Here is a 23540-nt window from a genome sequence, read left to right as displayed (position 1 = left end):
GGACCTTGTCAGAGCCCTCACTCCTCCTTCCCAAAGCCCAGTGCCTTGCTTACCGTCATGGGCGTAACCAGGAATTTTTGGGGGGGGGCAGCCAAAGTTGTTGAGCTTCTTTTAGGAGATTGCCCTAAGTTATTGAATTTTCTTGGGGAAATCATGGGTAAAAATACCCCCATTGCAGGGAGCAAGCTTTCATAGGGGGGTAGGCATCTGCTGGGGGGGGGCAGAACCTCAGTTAATTGAGTACTTTCAATGCTTTCCAATAATTTTGGGATGGGCTACACTCATGGGCAGCATAAGGGCTGTGGGGGGTGTCAATTGTAGCTGAGGGCCACAAAAAAGGCCGCATGTCCACCCTGGTCTAGTCTGCCTCTGGAGGTACTTAATTATTTCCACAATATCTCCAGTTTAGGGGCCAGAGTGGGGAGTGCTTTCAAATAAGAATTCACCAACATGAAATCTATACTTGCCTGCACCCTAACACTTTCTGAACTTCTGAATTAGCCAGCACCAAGCACAGTTAAACTTGGAAGTTAGGTCAGGAGAAGACAATATAATTGGGGTGTTAAACCTTGCTGGTATTTCATGGAGCTTCTCTTTCAAATATTTATCCTGACTTGTTTCCCCCCCCCCAACTTGTTTAGCACCTCCCTTTTAACACTGGCTCCCTTACAACACAAGCCTCAAACTGATATGTTTTGGTGAATGTGTTCACATGCAGGGATTCCATAAAAATGACAACAAATTGATGCTTCTAGACAGATAATGTGGGGCCTTTTTGCTGATGGAACCCTGAATCAGGATATCCATCCAATTCTGACTCAGGATACTCAAATTCGAAGTCAGGATAGCTGCCAGTATGAATTTATACATTCCTCCCTTCCAATTCATTATCAAGCACCTGCTTATCTTAAAGACTGGCTGAAGGGGGGGGGGGGGGAATCAAACACCAAATCAACCACTCCAGATCAGGCCACATGGCATCTGTCCAAAAGGCTTCCCAAACCTCCAAATCTGAATAATATTTTTGGTTGGTTGGAAGTAGTCTGTTTGCAGAACAACATAGGGAAATCTTGTCCCAGCAGCAAACAAAGCAAGACATTTGAGTCCTGCAGTTCTCTCTGCAGGCAAAACAGTCTCCCTCAAAGCGCATGCAATCTCCAAAACTACAAGATACTTAAAATGCAGTGTCATCAGCACTGCTGAATCGAAACCTCGCAGTATTTATCATTACAGTGGCAAATGCAAATATATACAGCTGCATGATTTGACTTTATACTCGATCTGCTTTTTAAAAAACGGTTTTAAAATACAACACAGGAGCTCAAAAGGACATGTTTTCTCCCCTGGAATCTAGTAGATATTATTTTCTCCCTTCCCCCCTTTCTAATTAAAAGAAATACACAGGGTACCTAGAAAAAGGACAAGCAAGTAGCAGCTATTAAGAGCAGTTGGGGGGATCTTTCCCAGCAGTTCCATTATATTAAGGGGAAAGGAAGGCAACCCCCTCTTTATTGCCCCCCCTCGTACTGAAAGCAGACAATTACGTTGCAACCCCCCTGTCCCCTCCCAATAACCCTGAAGTTACTTATGCCCATGCCCTAAAGTCAAAGTGCATTGCACCCAATTTCCAGAAGGCTATGGATTCTCAAGTCACACCCCAAGGCATATTGTGATGTTAGCATATTCATTAGCTAGACTCAGCAAAGCATCCTTAATAGGCCAAGGTGCACTTAAAGAGGGGGGAAACAACAACCAGCCAATAGCACAAATAACTGCAACTTACTGCTATTTGAAAGGCAGCATAGGAAACGAAACAACAGCAATGCATCTAAATCGTACAAACCCTTCTCACTGGGGCAAATCCACACTGGGACATGTACCAGCTTGGCAAGGGTTCCTCCTTATGTTCCACCCCCCTTTTCCCCCCCTTCGTTCCTCTCCTTCTCTCTGGATGCCACCCACACTGTCTGGCAGTCTCCGAATGCAGCCAGGTGTCCTTCTGATAAGAAACAGGAAGTAGCGCCAAGCCCCCCCCCCCTGCCACACAGAGGGTCACCTGCCTAACTCCTTCCTATTCCTTAAATCCTCTCTCGGCCAGGTCAGGTCAGAGACTCAAGCAACTCCTTCCCTTGCTGGAACAAAGAGGCAAGAGGCAATTCCAAGCCCTTCTTCCAAAATAAAATAGCTGAGTAAGAAAGCTGGTCTCTCTCTCTCTCATGCGCAACACACACATCATGCAGCTTCTCTACAAGCACCAGTGGTGACATATTTGGGAGGAGGGGGCCAGGACATGCATCCCAAACCCAGGAGAGCCACAGCTGTCCCTTTTGCAACAACTGTGTGCAAATTGCCTTCTATGGGAAAGCCAAATCCATCCCTCCCCCAGCGAGGGAAGTGACTCACCGCCTGCTCGACCTAACTAATAATTCCCATTGAAATTAACACTTCCCTTGCCATTCACCTCCGCAAAGACAGAGCCGGGAAGATATAAGGAGACGGGGGAGGGGGAGGAGGGCGCCAACTTACGGAAGTGTAGTTGCTCTTCTGGCTCCGGATCTCCTGCTCCTGGAACTGCAGCCCCGCCAGGTGCTTCTCCAGGGCTTCCCAGTCCATGGTGGGCAGCGGGGGCTCCTGCTCTTGCCAAGCCGTGCCCCCTCCTCCTCCTCCCCCCAAGGAGTTCTCCAAGGGGTGGAAGGCTACCAGCGAGCCCCCGTTGCTCAGCCTGCCCATGCCGCCCCCGGGCTGCCCTTTCTGGAGGCGGGGGGCTTTGCCGTAGCCGCCGCCGCCCCCTTTGTGCCCAGTCCTGCGGCTAGAGGGCACCACGTTGGCATTGTGCCGGAGGTCCAGCGGGTGGTGCGGCTGGCGGTGCTGGCGCTGGGGATGCTGAGGAGCCGGGTGGCCGTGGGGAGCCGGGGGTGGCATAGCAGGGGTGGCGGTGGCGGTGATGGTGGGGAGGGCGAGGCGGGCGCTCCTCGCCTCCTCCAGCTCTTGCGCTAAACTCCTCCTGGCAGGGGCGGTTCGGGCACAGCGGCGGGCATCGTCCCTGTCCTCCGCCCACGCATCAGTCACCTTCCTCTGGTACACCTGGAAGTCCTCCTCCCCCTCTTCTTCCTCCTCCTCTTCCTCGTCTTCCTCCTCCTCCTCCTCCTCCGAGTCCTCCAAAGCAGCCAAGTCCAGGCTGGTGGGCGAGGGGGAAGATTTGCATTCCGAGCAAGGGGTCACTTTGCTGGAACTCGATTCCGAGCTGGAGCGGCTGCTGCAAGGGTCGCTGCCTAGATCCATGCCATCCTAGAGGACAGAGAAAGAGAGAGCGTTAGAAAAAGACCTATAGCCCAGCTCTCCTTTCCTGCCTTGGCTGCTGCTGCTGTTGGAAGAACATCCCCGCCAGGCACTGAAAGAACCAGACAGACGGTTTCCCTCTCTCCAGATGCTGCCAGACTCTTAAAGGGAAAAGCGGGCGAAGGAAGCGAATCTTGGGGAAGGGGGGTGAGAGAAGCCAAGGGGTGGGGAGGGGAGATCTCCGGCACTTCCCCGAAGTTTCCCACCCCACCTAGGCAGGGCATCCGCTTTGCGAGGAGAGGGCAGGGAGAGGTCTCCCAAGCAGGGGCGGTCCCTCTTGAGCCCCACCTAACGAGGAGGAAGGGGGGCGCGCAGCAGCACCGGCAGCGCTCCGCCTGGAGAGCTCAGGCGCCGCCGCCGCCGCCAACAGTTTCCTCTCCAGCACCGGCCGGGAGTCCTTCCTTGCCCTGCGACGGCTCCGGAAAGTTCCCGGCTCCCTCGCGCCCCCACTTGCGAATACAGAGCGCGAGCTACGCCGGTAGCGCGAGGGAAGAGGGGGGGGGGGAGGAGGGAGTCTGGGAGCCCCACGCAGCCGGCGTAAAACTGGAAAAAAGTGAATGAGACAATGCCGGCCCCACACCGCCCCCTACGGTACAGCCGGAGAGATCCTGGTGGCCGAAAAGGAGCCAAAAGCGTGGCCCCGGCAGGAGCTGAGCCACCTCTTTCCCCGAATTCTTTTCAGGGGGTGCTGCGCAGTTATGCCTCCTCCTTCGCACATGTAAAAGCAGCAGGGGTTTATTGGAGGGGAGGGGGAGTTTGGCATTTCGCAGGGGAAGCCTGAGTTTGAATTTGAAAAGTGGTGCAGCAGAGCCTCTGCTACTGCCAGATGCGATTGGCACGTGGCACCATCAGCCTCCACGGCACTTTCATGAATTGGGGTTTGAGTGGGGTGACCGTGGGGGGGGGGGGACGGGACACACATCACCCATTGGGCTGCATCATGTTAAAGAGGCTGAGAAGCCGGACCCTATTCCATTTCCCACTCTTGAGCGAATGGTGGATTGAGATTAACTTGTTTCCACGTGATGATGATTAATAATAATAATAATAATAATAATAATAATAATAATTTATTTGTACCCCGCCCACTCTGGGCGGCTTCCAACAAAAATTAAAAATACATTAAAATGTCACACATTAAAAACTTCCCTGAACAGGGCTGCCTTCAGATGTCTCCTAAATGTCAGGTACAGTGGTACCTCGGGTTAAATACTTAATTTGTTCCAGAGGTCTGTTCTTAACCTGAAACTGTTCTTAACCTGAAGCAACCACTTCAGCTAATGGGGCCTCCTGCTGCTGCTGCGCCGCCGGAGCACAATTTCTGTTCTCATCCTGAAGCAAAGTTCTTAACCTGAGGTACTATTTCTGGGTTAACGGAGTCTGTAACCTGAAGTGTATGTAAACTGAAACGTATGCAACCCGAGGTACCACTGTAGTTGTTTATCTCTTTGACATCTGATGGGAGGGCGTTCCACAGGGTGGGTGCCACTACAGAGAAGGCCCTCTGCCTGGTTCCCTGTAGCTTTGCTTCTCGCTATGAGGGGACCGCCAGAAAGCCCTCGGCGCTGGACCTCAGCCTCCGGGCAGAACGGACATGAGGGGTAAAAGTGTCCCCTCCTAGCAAGACCTTTAAGCTTCCTCTGAGAGCTGCAACCTCAGCACATCTGAGTTTCTAAAATAATTTACAGTGCAATCTAAGGCGTATTTACTCATAAATGATGGAGCAATCCTATAGCAAGATCTACTGGAATGAGCCACTTTAGGATGTAGTGGATCTCCAGCTAAGTTTGCTTAAACCTTCAGCTTGAACATCTATTCAAAAGCAGTTCCATTGAATTCAATGGGGCTTTCTCTTGAACAATTGGACCGCAGTCTTCTACATAGAAGTAAGCCTGCAGTTCAGTAGGGCTTCCTCCCATTACATTATATTTTATTTTTTCATGTTGATATGTTTTTTATTAGAGTTTTTCATAATACAATAAAGTCCAGGGTTTGTACATTTTAGTAAAAAAGCCAAATTATTTTTGTGCTTCCTTGGTCAAGATTTTTAGCAAGCCACAGAAAGCCCTCTAGACTTCACAGGTGTTAGCTCCTCAATGCAAAGATAAATGGAAAAGAGTAGCCTGCAAAGGTTGTTTTTAAATATACAAATCAATTTTTAACACACCTATCCAGAACTCTAGGCATCCTGCCAGTTTTTTTTTTAAGTAAATCCATAGCATAAGAAAAATGCCACCATATAACCTGGCACTCATAATAATAAAGCACTTCAAACAAGTCAATACAGGGGAAGCATTTCAACTTCTTCCAAAATAACGATAACAGTGGAAAAATAAATAAATAAAATCCCAGGAAGGGGAAAAAAATGTCACATTCATATATTCAAAGTTCTTCCCCTCTCCACAATCCCTCTTTCCTTGCAAAACAGTCTGAGGAAATGGATGAGCTTTGCAACATGCCCAGAAGGTCAACGGATTCAGACTTCTTATAAATCAAGACAAGTCGCACCAAAGACATCTTTGTTGATTCACAAAACAGCTGTATAACTCAGAAACAAGTCCCAACAGGTAGACAAACTTGTAACATTCAGGAGCGTACAGATAAAACCTAACACTTCGATCTCCATCAGAAACTAGCTAGTAGTCACTAGACTATTTTCACAAACTCAGTAAGAGGAGGTCATGGTAAGCAACAGAAATGTGATACAGCTACTATAGACCATGATGGTCAATGCAATGCACGACCTTAGCATCAAAATTTACTTTTTTTTACAAAAAATAGTATATTTTTCAGTATACAGTGGTACATCGGTTTAAGAACAGTCCTGTTTATGAACGATTTGGTTTAAGAACTCTACAAAATCAGAAATAGTGTCTTGGTTTGCAAACTTTACCTCGGTCTAAGAACAGAATCCGAATGGTGGAAGGGCACCAGCGGCAGGAAGCCTCATTAGGGAAAGCGTGCCTCAGTTTAAGAACAGTTTTGGTTTAAGAATGGACTTCCAGAAAGGATTAAGTTCATAAACCGAGGTACCACTGTACTGACATAAAAATGTTTCTCCGAAATAGTAATAATGTTTTGCTTGGAATTTAAAACCTCAGTATGCACAGACTTAGTTGTGGGGAAACCCAGCCAGTTGTTGTTGTTGTTGTTTAGCAGCATTTTGTACTCAGATGGGGACATCTACTAGGGTGCAATTCTATAGATGTTTACTTAGGAGTTATCCCACATTGAATACAGTGGGACTGACTTTTTAGTAAACATACTGGATTGCATTGTTTGCTTCAAAAATAAGTGTACCCAATTTATTTTATGTGCATCCTGCCTTTTTCCAATCAGGAAATGTAGGGGGTGTATAGGTAAATTTCCCAGGTGATTCCCCTATCTAGGCATTGGCCAGAACTAGATTTGCCTGGCTTTTGCAAAGTTGCCTTATCCTGTAACCCATGCCCAACTTCAATAGCGGAAAGATACTGATTAGCATCTTCAAAAGCAACAAACCAACTAGTTATATCTTAAATGGTTAGCTAAAATGTATAAAGCAAAATCAGATGCATGCTGGAAAGGTAAAGAGAAAAAGGGTACCTTCTATCTTATGTGGCGGTAGTAAAAGAATTTTAGGAGATGATATATAATGAATTCGGGAAAGTAGTAAAAGAATTTTAGGAGATGATATATAATGAATCGGGGTAAATGTTTAAAATAACCTTTTCTAAAAAACCAAAAGCTTTTCTTTTAGGAATTGTAGGTGTCAAAATTCCAAGTGACCAGAAGAGACTATTTCTGTACGTGACTACTGCTGCCCGGACACTATTAACTCAGAGATGGAAAGAAGGTACAGTCCCTACCAGGGAAGAATGGCAGATTAAACTGATGGACTATGCAGAAATGGCAACACTGACCAGAAGAATTAGGAATCAGGAAGACCAAAATTTCAATAAGGAATGGGGAAAATATATAATTTATTTAAAAAACAACATTGTAAACAATTAAAATTGTTGGTAGGATTGGAATGATACTTGTAGTTAAAAGTTGGACTATGGTTTTATTGAAGATTTAATAGAATTGGATTAACAGAGAAGATGCAGGAGAAAAAGTTAACATAAGGACCCACAAAAGGGGAGGAAAGAAGTCCAAGGGGAATTATGGATATTGTCTTATTGGCTCCCTTTGTGGTTGTTTGTAAATCAGAAAACCCAAAAATAAACTTATTATTATTTTTTTAAAAAAAATCTTAAATGGTTGCCAGACTTGCATCTTGATTATAGAGAGCCAGTGTGGTGTAGTGGTTAAGAGTGATAGACTCGTAATCTGGGGAACCGGGTTCAATTCCCCGCTCCTCCACATGCAGCTGCTGGGTGACCTTGGGCCAGTCACACTTCTCTGAAGTCTCTCAGCCCCACTCACCTCACAGAGTGTTTGTTGTGGGGGAGGAAGGGAAAGGAGAATGTTAGCCGCTTTGAGACTCCTTCGGGTAGTGATAAAGCGGGATATCAAATCCAAACTCTTCTCTTCTTCTTCTTATACTTACCATCAAAATATTGGCTATAAATATTTATAGCCACATCCTGGAAATACCAGCTGATACTTTCTGACAAGTCCATCAGAGACAGCTTCTGCTTTGCACTTCTTTAGCCCCACTCATGAGCACAGTTTGGATCTGGTGTACTCTACACTGGCTTAACTTAACTTCCCATAATTAGGACTGCTCCTTTAACTTACTTTCAGGAAAATATTTATAGGGCTGCTGCCTAAACGGAGCTGCTGGTTTAGCATAATGGCTAACAGCATATATCAGTGCTTGTTTACTCAGAAGGAAGTAGCCCAAACAAGCATTAGGGAACACACTTTTTAAATCTTACAACATATATCTTTGCACTGATAGTGTTGCTGCTGCATCCCTCTTAAGGCAGGCCATGACCAGTTCTCTGAAGACCAGTTCTCTGGTAAATGTGCTTAGGACTGCTTGGTGGTTTGAAAATGGCGGCAAAAGGTTCTTATACACTCACAGCCACGCCAGAGGAAGAGAGGGAAGGTGGGAATGTATGAGCACAGGCTTGTTCACATAACGCTAAACCCAGACCCTCCAAGTGTCCCTATTTTCCAGGGATGTCCCTGATTTAGAGAAGCCACCCCAGTTTCTGATTTGATCCCGAAATGCCCCACTTTTCCTTAGGATGTCCCTATTTTCACTGGAGAAATGTTGGAGGGTATGGAGTTACGCAACTCCTGAGTCGTCTGAAGGCAATCCTGTATAGGGAAGGTTTTTTAAAACGTTTAATGTTTTATTGTGGTTTTTATATATGCTGGAAGGTGCCCAGAGTGGCTGGGGCAACCCAGTAAGATGTGTGGGGTATAAATAATAAAATTATGGAATGGGACATCCCTGTTTTCATTGGAGAAATGTCAAAGGGTATGTAAACCATTGCTTAGCATTACATACAAACCAATGTGAAGTGGTTTTACCACTTGAAATGTACAATATGAGGACTAAATATTAATATTATTGCTATTAAACATTTCTGGAAAATATATTCATGGTTTTGAAAAACCAATTAAAATACAAAGAAGTAGCCCACTCCTCAATTTCCCATGCTACAATAATAATAATAATAATACTAATAATTTATTATTTGTACCCCGCCCATCTGGTTGGGTTGCCCCAGCCACTCTGGGCGGCTTCCAACAAAGATAAAAGATACACTGAAATGTCACATATTAAAAACTTCCCTGAACAGGGCTGCCTTCAGATGTCTTCTGAATGTCAGGTAGATGTTTATCGCTTTGACATCTGATGGGAGGGCATTCCACAGGGCGGGCGCCACTACCGAGAAGGCCCTCTGCCTGGTTATTGGTGTTTTTTTTAATGCAGACTCCCTTCACAAGCCAGTGTTGGATAGTGTCTTTAGATCACCTGTAGTTTTCAAGAGTAGGCTTTGAAGGAATTATAACTCCAGGGATACTGAGTGCCAATTGCACCAGAGGGTGTATATTAATACAGGTACATCCACATAATTATCAGTTTGCACTAACTTGATGATTTAGCCATTTTTTAAAAAATTGCAACTAATTACCAGTAGCCTATAAATAATATCTCGGTTAAAAAGCTAATCTGTTTTATTATATCCTGGTTCACTGAAGCCTGCTCTATAATACAAATTTGAGGCCTTCAAAGAACAGTGTTACAAAGGAAGGCTTTCCGTAGCGTCAACTTAATCATCTTTCCGTTTCAGCAACACTTTCAAATTTTAATTTGCAGAAATGAAAAGCATGTGTGTTAACAGGCAGAGCTCGCAAAGTTTATAATACTGATATTTATCTTTGAAATAATCAAAGTTCATTATGGGCTGTTAGAATTGGATTGTTACAAGAACTTCTGGGATAGCAAAGGGATGTTTCTGAATGCATTCTAAAGCATGAGCTATACCAGCAGTCAGACCTCAGTGCCTGTCCCAGGCAAAAATGGTTCTGAGTGGGAGATCCAGAAAGTTTGCCTGAAAATAAATAAATAAAGGAGGCTGTGAGGTGGAGAAGTGAAAGGCAGATCTGTGTGCTGCTTTTCCTATTTGTCTTGACGTTAGCATCCATGGACAGCAGTTTTAGACAGGGGCACAGGCCTTCTGAGCGCCTACCTCTTTTATGGTCCTATAAAGTCAAACGATTTCATGACACTGCAGCTCAAAAATCATTTGGAGAACATTATGCTAGTAATTACATGATCCTCTGTAGCTGTTTATAACATGTTAAGCAATTAATGGCTATCAGCACACACTTATGGGCTCTGGGAACCAGCTTAGCTGCAATTTGTGCCATGCAGTTTAGAGGGTGTTATTTTATTTCTCAGTGTTCTGTTCCTAGACTCATAGCAGATTAAAGAAAAGAAAAGAAGAAAGAAAACCTTGCTTACTGTGTCTAGAATGCAAAGTTAAAATATAGTAAACATAACCCTCAAAGTCCTCAATAACTGAATGCTAAATATATATAAATATATTATACAGTGCCATAGTACTTGGGAAATCATGGAAGCCATCAGTTTGCATTTTTCTTTAAAATAATACATCCCTAGCTCTTAGGAGTACAAGAACAGAGAAAGTGGGTTTCAGATATTTCCCTATTACCCACACTTGTTCATTTTGTCCCACAGATTTACACCTTCCAAATGTGGCCCAAACTACTCTGAAAACACCTGCCCAAGTTTCTGCCCTAAGTTTAGACGCTCCCCCCCCCAAAAGGGAGAGAGACAAATTCTTTCATTCTCCTGAATTCCATTCCATACATCTCATGCCATACAAAGTAAACAAGCATGCAAACTAAGTACAATATAAACCTCCCTGGTTAAGCCGTTATCTGTGAGCCAAACGAGGGCAGAATCGAAGGCCAAGTATCTGCCTGGTAGAACAAAGCCTCTAATCCCTTAGTACTACTTTGGAAGAGGAAACATGATGCACGCGTGCTCAGGATTGGGGCCCTGATGACATGCAGGAAGGGGGTGAGGAAGCATGACCACTACAAAGCTGATCAGCTGGTGTCCATCTATTGCTTACACAACACCCTATCTTGCTCAGCACTGTGACTCTTCGGGTGTTATTGGACTGCAACTCCCATCAGCCCAAGCCAGCATGGCCCAATGGCCAGGGATGATGGGAGTTGCAGCCCAACAACATCTAAAGGGCTGCAGGTGCCCCATCCCTCCTTTAGCTGAATAGCTCCCTTGACCTCTTGAAAAACTCATTTGTTTACTTACTGACTTATTTCATAAAAGGTATGTACCGCTTGATTACAGAACAAACCTCAAAGTGGTTTCCAGAAAGGATAAAACAATACAATTATCGCTAAAATATTCACAACCATAATTTAAGGAAGTTAAAACTGTGGTGTAGTGGTTGAGAGCGGTACTCTCCTAATCTGGGGAACCGGTTTCGGAACTCCGCTCCTCCACATGCAGCTGCTGGGTGACCTTGGGCTAGTCACACTTCCTTGAAGTCTCTCAGCCCCACTCACCTCACAGAGTGTTTGTTGGGGGGGGGGGAGGGAAAGGAGAATGTGAGCCGCTTTGAGACTCCTGAAGGGGAGTGAAAGGCGGGATATCAAATCCAAACTCTTCTTCTTCTTCTAAGACAAATTAAGACTCGTACAAACTTTCTAAACATCCTAAACTTTACAGTTCAGCATGCAAGTGGTGTACAAGGGTAAGGAGGGGGCAAATGAGACAGGGTTGGGATTTTCTCTCTCCAAAGGACAATGATTTAAATGAGTTTTGCAACATAAATACTGTGCCTATTCAGTGTGGAGCATGATGGTGAAAATAAAGGAATTACAGTGAAGTGTTGAATCAATTTGAAAGTAAAAATGCCTTGCTTGAAGAGAGATGGTACTTGATGTTGTAAAATAATTGTACTTTTGCATCTGTAGTGTTTCCAGCGCATCAGCATAATGAAAACCAAAGCACCCAGGGTAGCTGTTAATACTCGAGACACAAGGTTGCATTTTGCCAATTGTTCATAAATCAGTTACTCTCTTTGAAGTGAGCTACTGTATTATATATATAAAAAAACAATTTATATCCAGAACTTTGGATAATGTTAACACTGTTTGGGAAGATAAGTGGACTCAAATCATCCCCCACCCCACAATTTCATTATTCAAATAGCACCTTTTTCTTTGACCCATAGAGATGCCATGGGAAACAATAGGTTTTTGTTCTGACAGATAGTTTTTGTTCTGTTGTGGAGGATGACATAACCAGTGGCAGGGCCCCCCTCCCCCCCACTTGGAAAATTAACGGCCTCATGAAAGATGATGCATCTGATACTCAGTTTAAGAAGAAAGGGTTCTCTGTTAATCAAGAAATGCCCTTTGTATGTCAGGAGTCGCAACAATTCTTTCAAGCTCCATTATTCAGCAACAGCAACAATGCATTTCAGTGCCTGCTGCTGACACCTTGTCCTTCCCCCTCAATCTCTGATGGGTAGTTGATGCAACATCTTGCAATTCTGGCACTGCTGTATCAGAAACTCTGCATTACTGAATACAGTTGCTAGTATTATGGAACACAGGAAGCTGCCTTGCAGTGAGTCACACCACAGGGCTCTCCAGGATACCGCAGCTTTCCTCAGCCCGGCCTGAACGTGTAGGGCAGCAGTAGCAACCTTTTTCAGCCATGAGCTGGTCCACCGTCCCTCAGACTATGTGGGGGGCCAGACTATATTTTTTTGGGGGGAACGAATTCCTATGCCCATTGGCGTAGCGTGGGGGTGCAGGAGGGGCTGGCCGCACCAGGCACAACTCGGGGGGGGGGGGGCGTGCTCGCACTCGCAGCTCTCTGCCCCTACTAAAATCCACGGGTTAGGGGGTACAAATTACTTGCCTTGCCCCGGGTGCTGATACCCCACGCTACGCCACTGCCTATGCCCCACAAATAACCCAGAGATGCATTTTAAATATAAGCGCACATTCTACTCACGTAAAAACATGCTGATTCCCGGACCATCTGTGGGCTGGATTGAGAAGGCGATTGGGCCGCATCCAGCCCCTGGGTCTTAGGTTGCCTACCCCTGATGTTGGGTGTTGAACCTCGTGCAGGCAAGGTGGGTGTTCCACCACCGCAGAGCAATAGTGGAGGAAAAGGGTTGCCTTCAAGCTTGTGGGCTTCCCAGAGGCATCTGGATGGCTGCTGTGGGTGGTGTGGGTGGGGCAGGATGCTGAACCACATGGACATTGGGTTTGAGCCACCCGAGCTCTTCTTGTGTTTTTGAAACACTGAGCAGGGCATTTCACAATTTGGGACTGGGGTGTGTTTGCATGGTAGCAGCCAGGGCTCTTGGTTCAATGGTGGCAATGAAGCACAGCAGAGAGAGGAGGCCAGTAGCTCTCTGCTGTTATTTATCAAGGGCTCTGTGTGTTCTTGTGTGCACACATGTAGAGAACCCGAGTACCAGCTTGGAAGTCTCTTGATTCCTTTCAAAGAATCAGTCAAGGTACTGTAGTCTGGCATCCCTCTAGATGTTGCTGAGCTACAGTTCTCATCATACCTGACCATTGGCTATGCTGGCTGGTGCTTATGGAAGTTGGAAGGTCAGCAAGAACTGAACTGAATACAAGAGTAGGTTCCCCACTCTTGTCTTCAAATGCTGGATTTGGTACAGCTTGACATGAAACCTTCTGAGTGATCTTGGTCCGGTCACACCTGGTCAAACCATCCTACCTCGCAGGGTTGTTGTGAGGACCAAATGGAGCATATGTGTTACTCTGAGCATACCAGGTGACATTTTATAGGGTCCCCTCTGAAATCGCAGTGAATACTAGGATGCAGTGTGTGGCATGTGGAAGGCAAGCACCTGTGCCGGCAAAATGTATTGTGTTCTCTATCCTGACTAAGCAAAGAAGCACTGCAGATGTCCCAGCAAAATGTCATAAGGGACACATTAGTAGGTTATTAAATCTATTTGCCTCATTCATCACTGGCAAAGATGTGAACTTGTGTTAAGAAAATAAAGTAGATAAGGTGAACAGGATATGAATCTTTCTAACAGCGGGCTCCACTACTTTTTGTTTGTCTTGGTCGGATTCTGATGCTTCAGTTAGGCAAGAAACTGTGCCTGGAATGGATTGCTGACCCAGGCTTTGAGCAGGAAGGTCAAGTCCTGGCCAATGAAGTAATTGTATGTTGACAGAATGGGAAGGGTATCCCCGTTCTGGTTTTTAACCACTCTGGTTGTGAGTACGAAATAGAAGTTAAAGCCCTGAGGTAGCAATCTTAATTTTTTTTTGTATCTAAAACATGCCCTCAAGAGATATTTCCAGTTGACATCCATCGGTTTTGCCAGCCTCAGTCAGTTTGGCCAATGGTCAGGGGTGAAGGAAGTTGCAATGCAACATCATCTACTGGGCTGCAGGTTCAATGCCTCTGCTTTTAAAGTGTGTGTTATCAGTTCAGGCCAAATTTGCTGCTGCATCCTGAATTGTTTGCAACTGTGCAGGTAGGACCGGAATGGGGAACCTATGGCCCTCCTGATTTTGTTAGACTAAAGCTCCCGAAATTTTTGCTCACACTCAATTCTGTTTCTAAGGCTAACTGGAGATTTACATATCCTTCTTTTGTGCCTCCTTGGAATATAGCTCTCATCAGCTGCAGCCAGCATGGCCAATGGTCAGGGATAGGGGCGGGGGGGGGGGATGTTATTCAGTTTCCATTTAAAGGCACATCTAGCTAATTTGAACTTTCTGAAATGACACATGCCAAAATGCACACTTCTCCATAAGTCCGTACATATGAATATTTTAGTACTAAAGTACGTTAAGAGAAATTCACACACAAATGCTGATGATATTCATGAGGACTTTAGATTAAGGTTACCAGATTTTTTTCAATGAATCCGGGGACACTTGTCAACTTCAATGGATTTTGTATGGGGACTGATTTGTAAATCTGGGGACTGTCCTCAGGAAACGGGGACATCTGGTAACCTTACTTTAGATCAAACAAACAAACCACAAATTATTGTGTGAAATGCAGAGAACTAAATTTAAGGTTGGCAAAAATCAGAAACACAGAGAAATCAAAATTGGCAGGTTTGTTCATCCCTGGTCAGAGATAATGGATGCTGCAGTCCAGAAACATCTGCTAGGCTGCAGGGGCCCCATCCCTGTGGTACAATGTGGTATGGATGCTTTAGCTGATATTCCTGAATTGCAGGGGGTGGACTAGATGACTCTTGGGGTACCTTCCAACTGTACAATTCTATGATTCTGTCATCTATTGCTCCCAGTATTTAAAAGAATGCAGATTTGGGCCTTGTTATATACAATTGAGCGGGAGACAGGAAGAGGAGAAGAAGAGTTTGGATTTGATATCCAGCTTTATCACTACCCGAAGGAGTTTTAAAGCGGCTAACAATCTCCTTTCCCTTCCTCCCCCACAACAAACACTCTGTGAGGTGAGTGGGGCTGAGAGACTTCAAAGAAGTGTGACTGGCCCAAAGTCACCCAGCAGCTACATGTGGAGGAGCGGAGATGCGAACCCGGTTCCCCAGGTTATGAATCTATCGCTCTTAACCACTACAGCACAGAGGAATCACAGACCCTTATGACTGAGATTTGGAAACTTTTTTTTTAAAAGAGTGGCAGACTTTATTTTCAGATCAGTTTGTCACAGGATGATTATGTTAAGTGTTACCCTTCAACTTAGAAGAACGATGAGAACATTTTGTTCCGTGCTTCGATTTTTCCAACTTTATGAAGGTTCTATTGAAATTCAAGGAGGATTTCCTGACTTGGAGCTGTTATTTTCTTCCAGTAAGCAATCCTGCTCAGTCCCCCAAATAAATAAGCAAATAAAAGAGATAATGAATTGTCCTCAATTTACAGAGGAGAAGCTGTATTTGGGGGGTGAGGTGGAGCCTCCTGATATTAATATGTTTTAATGTATCACATTCTTGTCTATCACAGAAAGATACAGAGCAGTTGTGTTTTCAAATAAATATCCCTTGGTATTTATCAAACAGATAAATATTATTCCAAAGGGATGTGGTATGTAAGGAATTTTAATATAGTCTTACTTTCACTCCCCAGCATGACTGCTGTAGAGAAATGACTCGTCTTTGAGTGATTTATGATACTTAAAGCACACAACCAAATAATAATAATAGTAAGAATTACTTGGGAGGGGAAAAAATACAAACTTTTTTCCTGCTAAAAATCCATCTGCCTGGCATTTTCCTTAACTGTTAATGAAGATGGATGATAGCAGATTTGGAAATGATCTTGCACCACACATTGTGGTCTGTATTATAACCATTATAATTAATCCATTGCTATTAGCAACCTATATAGAAAGCAAGTATTAAAATACATGTAATAATAGAAGTGAGGGACGCAGGTGGCGCTGTGGGTTAAAGCCTCAGCACCTAGGACTTGCCGATCGAAAGGTCGGTGGTTCGAATCCCTGCGGCGGGGTGCGCTCCCGCTGCTCGGTCCCAGCGCCTGCCAACCTAGCAGTTCGAAAGCACCTCCGGGTGCAAGTAGATAAATAGGGACCGCTTACCAGCGGGAAGGTAAACGGCGTTTCAGTGTGCGGCTCTGGCTCGCCAGAGCAGCGATGTCACGCTGGCCATGTGACCCGGAAGTGTCTCCGGACAGCGCTGGCCCCTGGCCTCTTAAGTGAGATGGGCGCACAACCCCAGAGTCTGTCAAGACTGGCCCGTACGGGCAGGGGTACCTTTACCTTTACCTAATAATAGAAGTGTGTCTGTTTTGCTAGCTATGAAATGCAAAGGACTGTCCATTTTATCAAAGCATAAATAATACAGGAGCATACTTGAGACTTCCTAAACTTACAAGCCCAACCATGTCTATTGGGAGGTAGGTCCCATTGAATTAAATGGGGCTTACTCTCAGGTAAGTGGGGTAAGGACAGCAGCCTTATCTATGGTACAGTGAGACTTCAACCTATCTGATATTTATATAATTTCATTGTGTTTGGCATTGCCAAATAGAATTCATTTTATTTTATTTTAGAAGATTTATAAACTGCTCAATTAAAGAACTCTTTAAGTATGATAAAGGTGTAGATAAAACAACAGCTAAAAACTCAATGCAATGGAAAATACAAATATACATAAAACCACCAACAATAAACCACAGATGCAAATCAGCAAAAAAATTTGAGAGAAATATAGGTAAAGAAACAATATGTCTGTGTAAACTTGCCAAAACAAAAAAAGAAGTCAGCAGGTACAGGGCACCTGCCAAAAGGTTCCAGAATCAGAGGATCACAGAATTGGAAGAAACCGGAGCTTTTTTCAAAAAATAAAATAAAAATAAAAATGTTTTGGGGTACTCTCATTTTCCTACTCATATTGAAATACTGCCCCTCAATGAGGCCAAACTAAGATGCACAAATGTTTAGGGGAATGCGTCTCCCCAGAAAAAAAGCACTGGAAGGAACCACAAAGTTGATGTAAGAAATCTATTGCTTAGCATCCTTGATAGCTGGCCATCCAGCCTCTGCTTAAAAACCTCTTACAAGGCAGCTTGGAAAGTCCAAAAAGTGAACGGATGGAATAAGGTTGTGTTGAAATGACTTTTCACATCACAGGTAATCTTTGTCAATTTCTGACTTTGACTGCAGCTCCTAGCTGCCATTGCTTCTCATTTGGGCTACAGTCGCACCATACATGTAAATCACTGGGATCCCATTTGAAACAGTTGTGGTTCCCGCAAAAAATTCTGGGAGTTTGTTAAGGGTGCTGAAAGTGGTGTAACCAGCCCCAGATTTAGGGCAGTGTGGGTGGTTCCCTTGTACAGGGCAATCAAGGGGGTTCAAAATTTAGAAGATCTGTCATTCAGAAGATCCATTTTGGGGTGCCAATTTTTGGCTTCGCTCTGGGCGCCATATTACCAAAGATTAGCAAAGTCCACCTCTGGGTGTAACAATCAATTCCTCTTCCTAAAAAATGCTCAAAATTGTGTCTCTGGGAGGGGAATAGGGGTCTCCTAACATCTCTCAGCACCTTTAACAAACTACAGATTCTGGCACCTACAGTTTTCAGAGTTCCCTCAGAGTGTTTGTCAAACCACTCTGAGCATTGTAGCTCTGTGAGGGGAATGGGGCCTAGTCCAAACACCTCTCAACGCCCTTAACAAACTACACTTCCCAGGATTCTTTGAGGGAAGACACAGGATCATAGAATACAGTTATACCTTGGGTTGCGATTGCTGCAGGTTGCGCGTTTTCGGGTTACGGCCGCGCCGAACCCGGAAGTACCGGAATGGGTTACTTCCAGGTTTTGGTGCTCGCACACACACAGAAACACTAAATTGCGCTTTGCGCATGTGCAGAAGAGCCGAATCGCATCACACGTGTGCGCAGACGCGGTGCTGCAGATTGCGAACATGCCTCCCTCAAGGATCACGTTCGCAACCCGAAGTTCCACTGTAGTAGAATTGTTTAAAGTGCTAAGATACTGCTTTAAATGCATAGTGTGGACAGGGCCAATAAAATTTCAACATAGCAAGAGAGAAGTCGGATGAAAATAGTATGAAGGTAGATGGACCAGTGATTTGACCTAATACAGTGGTGCCTCGGGTTACATAGGCTTCAGGTTACATACGCTTCAGGTTACAGACTCCACTAATCCAGAAATAATACCTCGGGGTAAGAACTTTGCTTCAGGATAAGAACAGAAATTGTGCTCCAGCGGTGTGGCGGCAGCAGGAGGCCCCATTAGCTAAAGTGGTGCTTCAGGTTAAGAACAGTTTCAAGTTAAGAACAGACCTCCAGAACGAATTAAGTACTTAACCTGAGGTACCACTGTATAACAGTAGCTTCCTGTGTTCCCCAAGTACCTTGAGTGAGCAGGGTATGGATTTCTTCACAACTCATCCCTGTTGTTTTGTGAATAACTGGAGATGGTTTTTCCTCGGTGAGCCACTGGATTTATGGCAGGTTAGCAATATAAGAGGCAATTATAAAAAATAGACTTTAGGAAGGTTTTAATTTAAATGAATATCACTCAAGTACAGCATGCCTTGAGGACCTCCCCTGTCTCTGGTAAGCAGTACATGATGAGGTCTCTTTCAGCTGAGCTATCTTTTCTTCACCCACCGATGCCTCCCCCCCCCCCCAATCAAGGTCAATATTCCCTAGATCCCAAGAGCATGAGGTATTATGTGCCCACAGAGCTTTCATTTCCTTTGAACAGTTAAGATCTTAGTCTGAATGAGCCAATACATAATGTTGACAGCTGTGTTCCTTCAAGCCATGATGCACATTCATGCTACAGTGACATAAAAGAAGTATATGAAACGGAAGAAATCCATAGGCATTTGCCAGTCTATACAGTGGGGGGGGGGGGGGAGAGACTTATTCTCTCTTGACATTTGGGTGGGTGAAAAGAAAAAGGTTCCAGGGCATGGCCTGTGAGCAAGTGATATAGTAATCTTGCTTAATCAAAAGAGATTGGGCATCTGATTAGTACCTGGGTGGGAGACCTCCTATATACTCTGTTTTGACTTCCATCACGGAGGAAAGGCAGGATAAAAATGGAATAAGTAAATACAAATATGGAGTTGGATGAAATGGTCTGAGGCTTTTATATATGACGAGTGTGTATATTTTGCTTGCATACCTGATGGTCTGTCAGCACATATATTGAGGGACACAATGTCTGGGAAGATGTAATGCAAGAATACATGTAAGGCAAAGTAATAATTGTTTCTTTTTCCAGGCAGAACTGAAGGCCTATTCTGTTTGGCAGGCTGAACCGATTCACACACAGAGGCTATGGCAGTGAAACCACTTCTCCATGGTGCGACCCCATGCTGCAGTGGGGTGTGTATGTTAAAACTGAGACCATTTTCTGGCCTGGTGGTTCCTGTAAGTTAGCTACAAAACTGCTGTGTTACTTTCCTATCTCCTATAGATAATTTTCTGTAATGAAATGTTACTGTACTTGATGCAGCATCTGAAGCCGCAAGAAAACAGTTGAATTAATTCTTTTTTGGGGTCTAAATGCAAATGCAGTTTGAGAAGATAACTGTTGATAATTCACTGTCTGGAATTGGGCTGTTTTTCTCCCTTTCCCTTATCCAAAGGTATTCAGCTGCATTCTTCGGCTTCAGAAAGCTTATCTGGTAGCTGCTTCAAAGAAAACAGCCTTTCTGAGAATCTGAATGCCAGGCGATTTTATTCCTAATGAATCAACCTTTAAGGTTGACGTGTCTATTGCATACCTCCAATCTTAGATAGAGGTTGCTGTGTATTAAGCGCATAAGGTTTTCATGATGACAGCCAGATAGCCAGGAAATACAAGAAGCCAGTTGCTTGCATAAGGTCTGGTGTCTGGCATTTTGTGCCAAAGAATTCTTGAAATGAGCAACACAGCCATAAGCTCCATGTTCACATTGTATGCACACATCTATTACTACTATTGCTACTTTTTGTTGTTACACACTGACTGCATTTGGACATAATGAGTTAGCATTACAAGAATGAACCTGTTCTCACTCAGACTCACGTACTTGCCCCTTTCCCTTCTTTCTCCATCATAATCATAAGGAGGAGATCAGAAACTTCTGCTTCTGTTGTTAGATTAACCACCCTTTAGTATGTTAGGGACACGGGTGGCGCTGTGGGTTAAACCACAGAGCCTAGGACTTGCTAATCAGAAGGTTGGCGGTTCAAATCCCTGCAACGGGGTGAGCTCCTGTTGCTCAGTCCCTGCTCCTGCCAACCTAGCAGTTCGAAAGTATGTCAAAGTGCAAGTCGATAAATAGGTACCACTCCGACGGGAAGGTAAACGGCGTTCCGTGCGCTGCTCTGGTTCACCAGAAGCGGCTTAGTCATGTTGGCCACATGACCCGGAAGCTGTCTGCGGACAAACGCCAGCTTCCTCGGCCAATAAAGCGAGATGAGCGCCGCAACCCCAGAGTCGGCCACGACTGGACCTAATGGTCAGGGGTCCCTTTACCTTTACCTTTAGCATGTTATTGAATCCCTAAACTGTGGTTAATCTTGGTTATGGTTAGTGAAAACAAGACAGCTTCAGGCTGAAGTTGGTTTGTTTACACTAACATAGTTAAGAATAACCACTGCTTGCCCAGGTTCCAATCATATGTCAAGTTGCACTTGATAAAAAATGAAAGTGAAAGCTCCCAGATTCCACTTTGTGCCTGCGATGGAGAAGTAAGGAGGAGCACACAAGCCCAGTGGGAGGCTAGGCTCAGTTTCATAACTGTAAACTATAGATTAGCATCACAACCATTCTTGGCCATGTTGCCCCCCCCCCCCCCGGCAAAACAGTCAGGATCCAGACAATTAAGGTATAGCTGGGCAATTAAAATCCAGCCTAGCATACACATGCAGTGTGTGTGAGCATTATTGGAGACACTCACTAGATAACACACATACTAGGGAATAAAGCCCCACTGAACACCGTAGAAGTTGCTTCTGAGTAAATATAGCTTATGCTGCAAGTTCTTTCTTCCTCCACCGTGGGTTATGTCCTACAGTTAAGGTTGGACCACTTTCTCAGTCCCAACTGAGGCCTAGTCTTCCAATACTAATACAACCTTCATACGAGATACCCTACATAAGACCTATGCACAATCCTGTCACATGCACACATCATCCTCCAGAAAGTCTATGCACCAAGATGTGCTGGATTCCAGAAGGGAATGGAAACAGGTTGACTCAGGTCCCTTAGGATTTGTGTCCTACTCTACTTTTTGACTCATCCCTAGTCCCATGGGAACCAGCTAAACCCACTAACTGCAATAGACGCAGCTGGAGATGTGCTTCTTTGTGGGTAGGTGTACACTGCTTTCTAAGCAGCTTTTAAGTTAAATGGTTTTCAAAAGCCATTCATTGTACGAAACTGCTTTAGGTATACATGCCTCCTTATCGTTAATTGTGCTTTGTAGAGTGCTGAATATCTTGACTGTGCTTGCGGCATCCACCTTTCCCCAGACAAGTTATGATCATGCAACTTATTCTCTACGCTTTAATAGCACCAAACTATAAAGCTGCTCAATACATTGCTTACATTAGAGAAAACAGCCTCTTTAAGTGTTCTAAGCATTCGAATCCCAAGAAACAGAAACATTTCCTAGAAACAGTCTTGAAAAATGATTAAAGCACCATGGGATGTGTATTTTTAAGAATGATGCTTCTTATTCTCCATATCATTAGCTCTGTATAACCATCACAACCACAAGCTTAAATCATATTAACAGTGTAATCCTGACCGTGTCTGCTCAGAAGTATGTCCTACTGAATTCAGTGGAACTGCCTCCCAAGCTTACACTCGTTTAATGAGAGAGTAGACTCCATTGAGCAGAATAGGATTTACCTCTTCCAAGCATATACCGTATTTTTTGCTCTATAAGCTGCACCAGACCATAAGATGCACCTAGTTTTTGGAAGAGGAAAAAATTCTGAATTCCAGAAGCCAGGACAGCAAGCGGGATCACTGCGCAGCGATCACTGGGCAGCCCTTCTCCCTCCTCAGGGAAAAGCCCCGAAGAGCCACACACACACTCCATGCGGCTCTTTAAAGGGAGCGCTGAGCAGAGCCTCCCGCCTGCATTCGCTCCATAAGATACACACACATTTCCCCTTACTTTTTAGGAGGGAAAAAGTGCATCTTATAGAGCGAAAAATACAGTAATTGTGTTGCAAACTGCATTAGCCAACTCGAAGCTGCAATTCTAAACACATTTACTCGAGAGTAAGCTCTACTTCTGAGTGATCATGCCTAAGATTTGTTGTCAGCCTTTAACTCAGACCCCAAAAACAAAATACAGCCTTCTCCATCAGGCTCTCGGGACTCATCCCAGGCCACACCCCTTTCCATGACACATCGCTCAATGGCCTTCTTTGGTGCTCTCCTTGAGTGCTTTTGCCTGGCTGGAATGTGTCCTTGAATTGCAATAATACCTCTTTGGGCTTATTCGCCCTTACCTTTTGCTCTGCTCTTTCCAGGCACATGTCCATGCTTTACAGATCTGGGTCCAAGCATTTTATTTCTATTTTTGCCTTGGAGCTTCCCCCATGAAAACCCACTCTTTACCAACATCCAATATTGGTATGCAGCTCCTAAACCACGAGAGAATATGCCTCTTGGGCTGAGAAAAGGTTCCCCATCCCTGCTGTAGCCGATCAGTTGGTAGGGGCTAACATTTGTCAGAAAGTGCAAATTTTAATAGGTGGGGCTGAAATCTAAGAGACTGACTTTTTCAAAGGCAATTTTTTGGCATTTTATTGTAAGGGCAGTGAATGACTATGAAACATATTAAAGATACCCTTTCTTTCTAATGATGAACGGCAACTTTTGCTTATTAACCGGTCAATTTTCTCATGTCAGCATGCGCATTTATTTAAACACAAAGATTTAAGGAGTCAATTAACCAGCTGATGGTATATGATGAATTAGTGACAATTCTACTTTGGTTGATTAATCAAATAGAATCACTTGACAGCTTTGCGAATTAGGTATCGATGCAGGTCCACTTGCTCTGCCCACACTATTGAGATAGACTCCAATTCAGAGATGCTCACGCGCCCCAAAGAATTGCGCAGGAGTGTTTCCATGTGTGGAATCCATAAAAGGGGCAGCCACAAACCAGAGACAGACAGGTGTTTGTATCTGAATGCAGAGGTAAATATCCATCTACTGTTAAGATAAGAGAATTTGCACATTTTG

General features: G+C 44.5%; 1 protein-coding gene across 11 annotated transcripts in view; it reads right to left on the bottom strand.

Moving 5' to 3' along the window:
- LOC310844864 (schwannomin-interacting protein 1) overlaps window positions 1–23540 on the bottom strand; it is a 384519-nt gene that overhangs the window by 89235 nt on the left and 271744 nt on the right. For 6 of the 11 annotated variants that reach the window (XM_083739577.1, XM_083739569.1, XM_083739579.1 and 3 more), the window contains one exon: window positions 2527–3288. In XM_083739577.1, coding sequence (XP_083595703.1) covers window positions 2527–3288 — 762 coding nt within the window. Of the gene's footprint in view, window positions 1–1843; window positions 1973–2526; window positions 3289–3550; window positions 3793–23540 lie in introns of those variants that run through there. The other 5 variants (XM_083739581.1, XM_083739584.1, XM_083739570.1 and 2 more) reach the window with 4 other exon arrangements.

This window comes from Podarcis gaigeae (assembly GCF_964106915.1).
Source record: "Podarcis gaigeae genome assembly, chromosome: 5".
In the NCBI taxonomy this organism is placed as follows: Eukaryota; Metazoa; Chordata; class Lepidosauria; order Squamata; family Lacertidae; genus Podarcis; species Podarcis gaigeae.
This window is presented reverse-complemented; position numbering and strand designations above follow the sequence as displayed.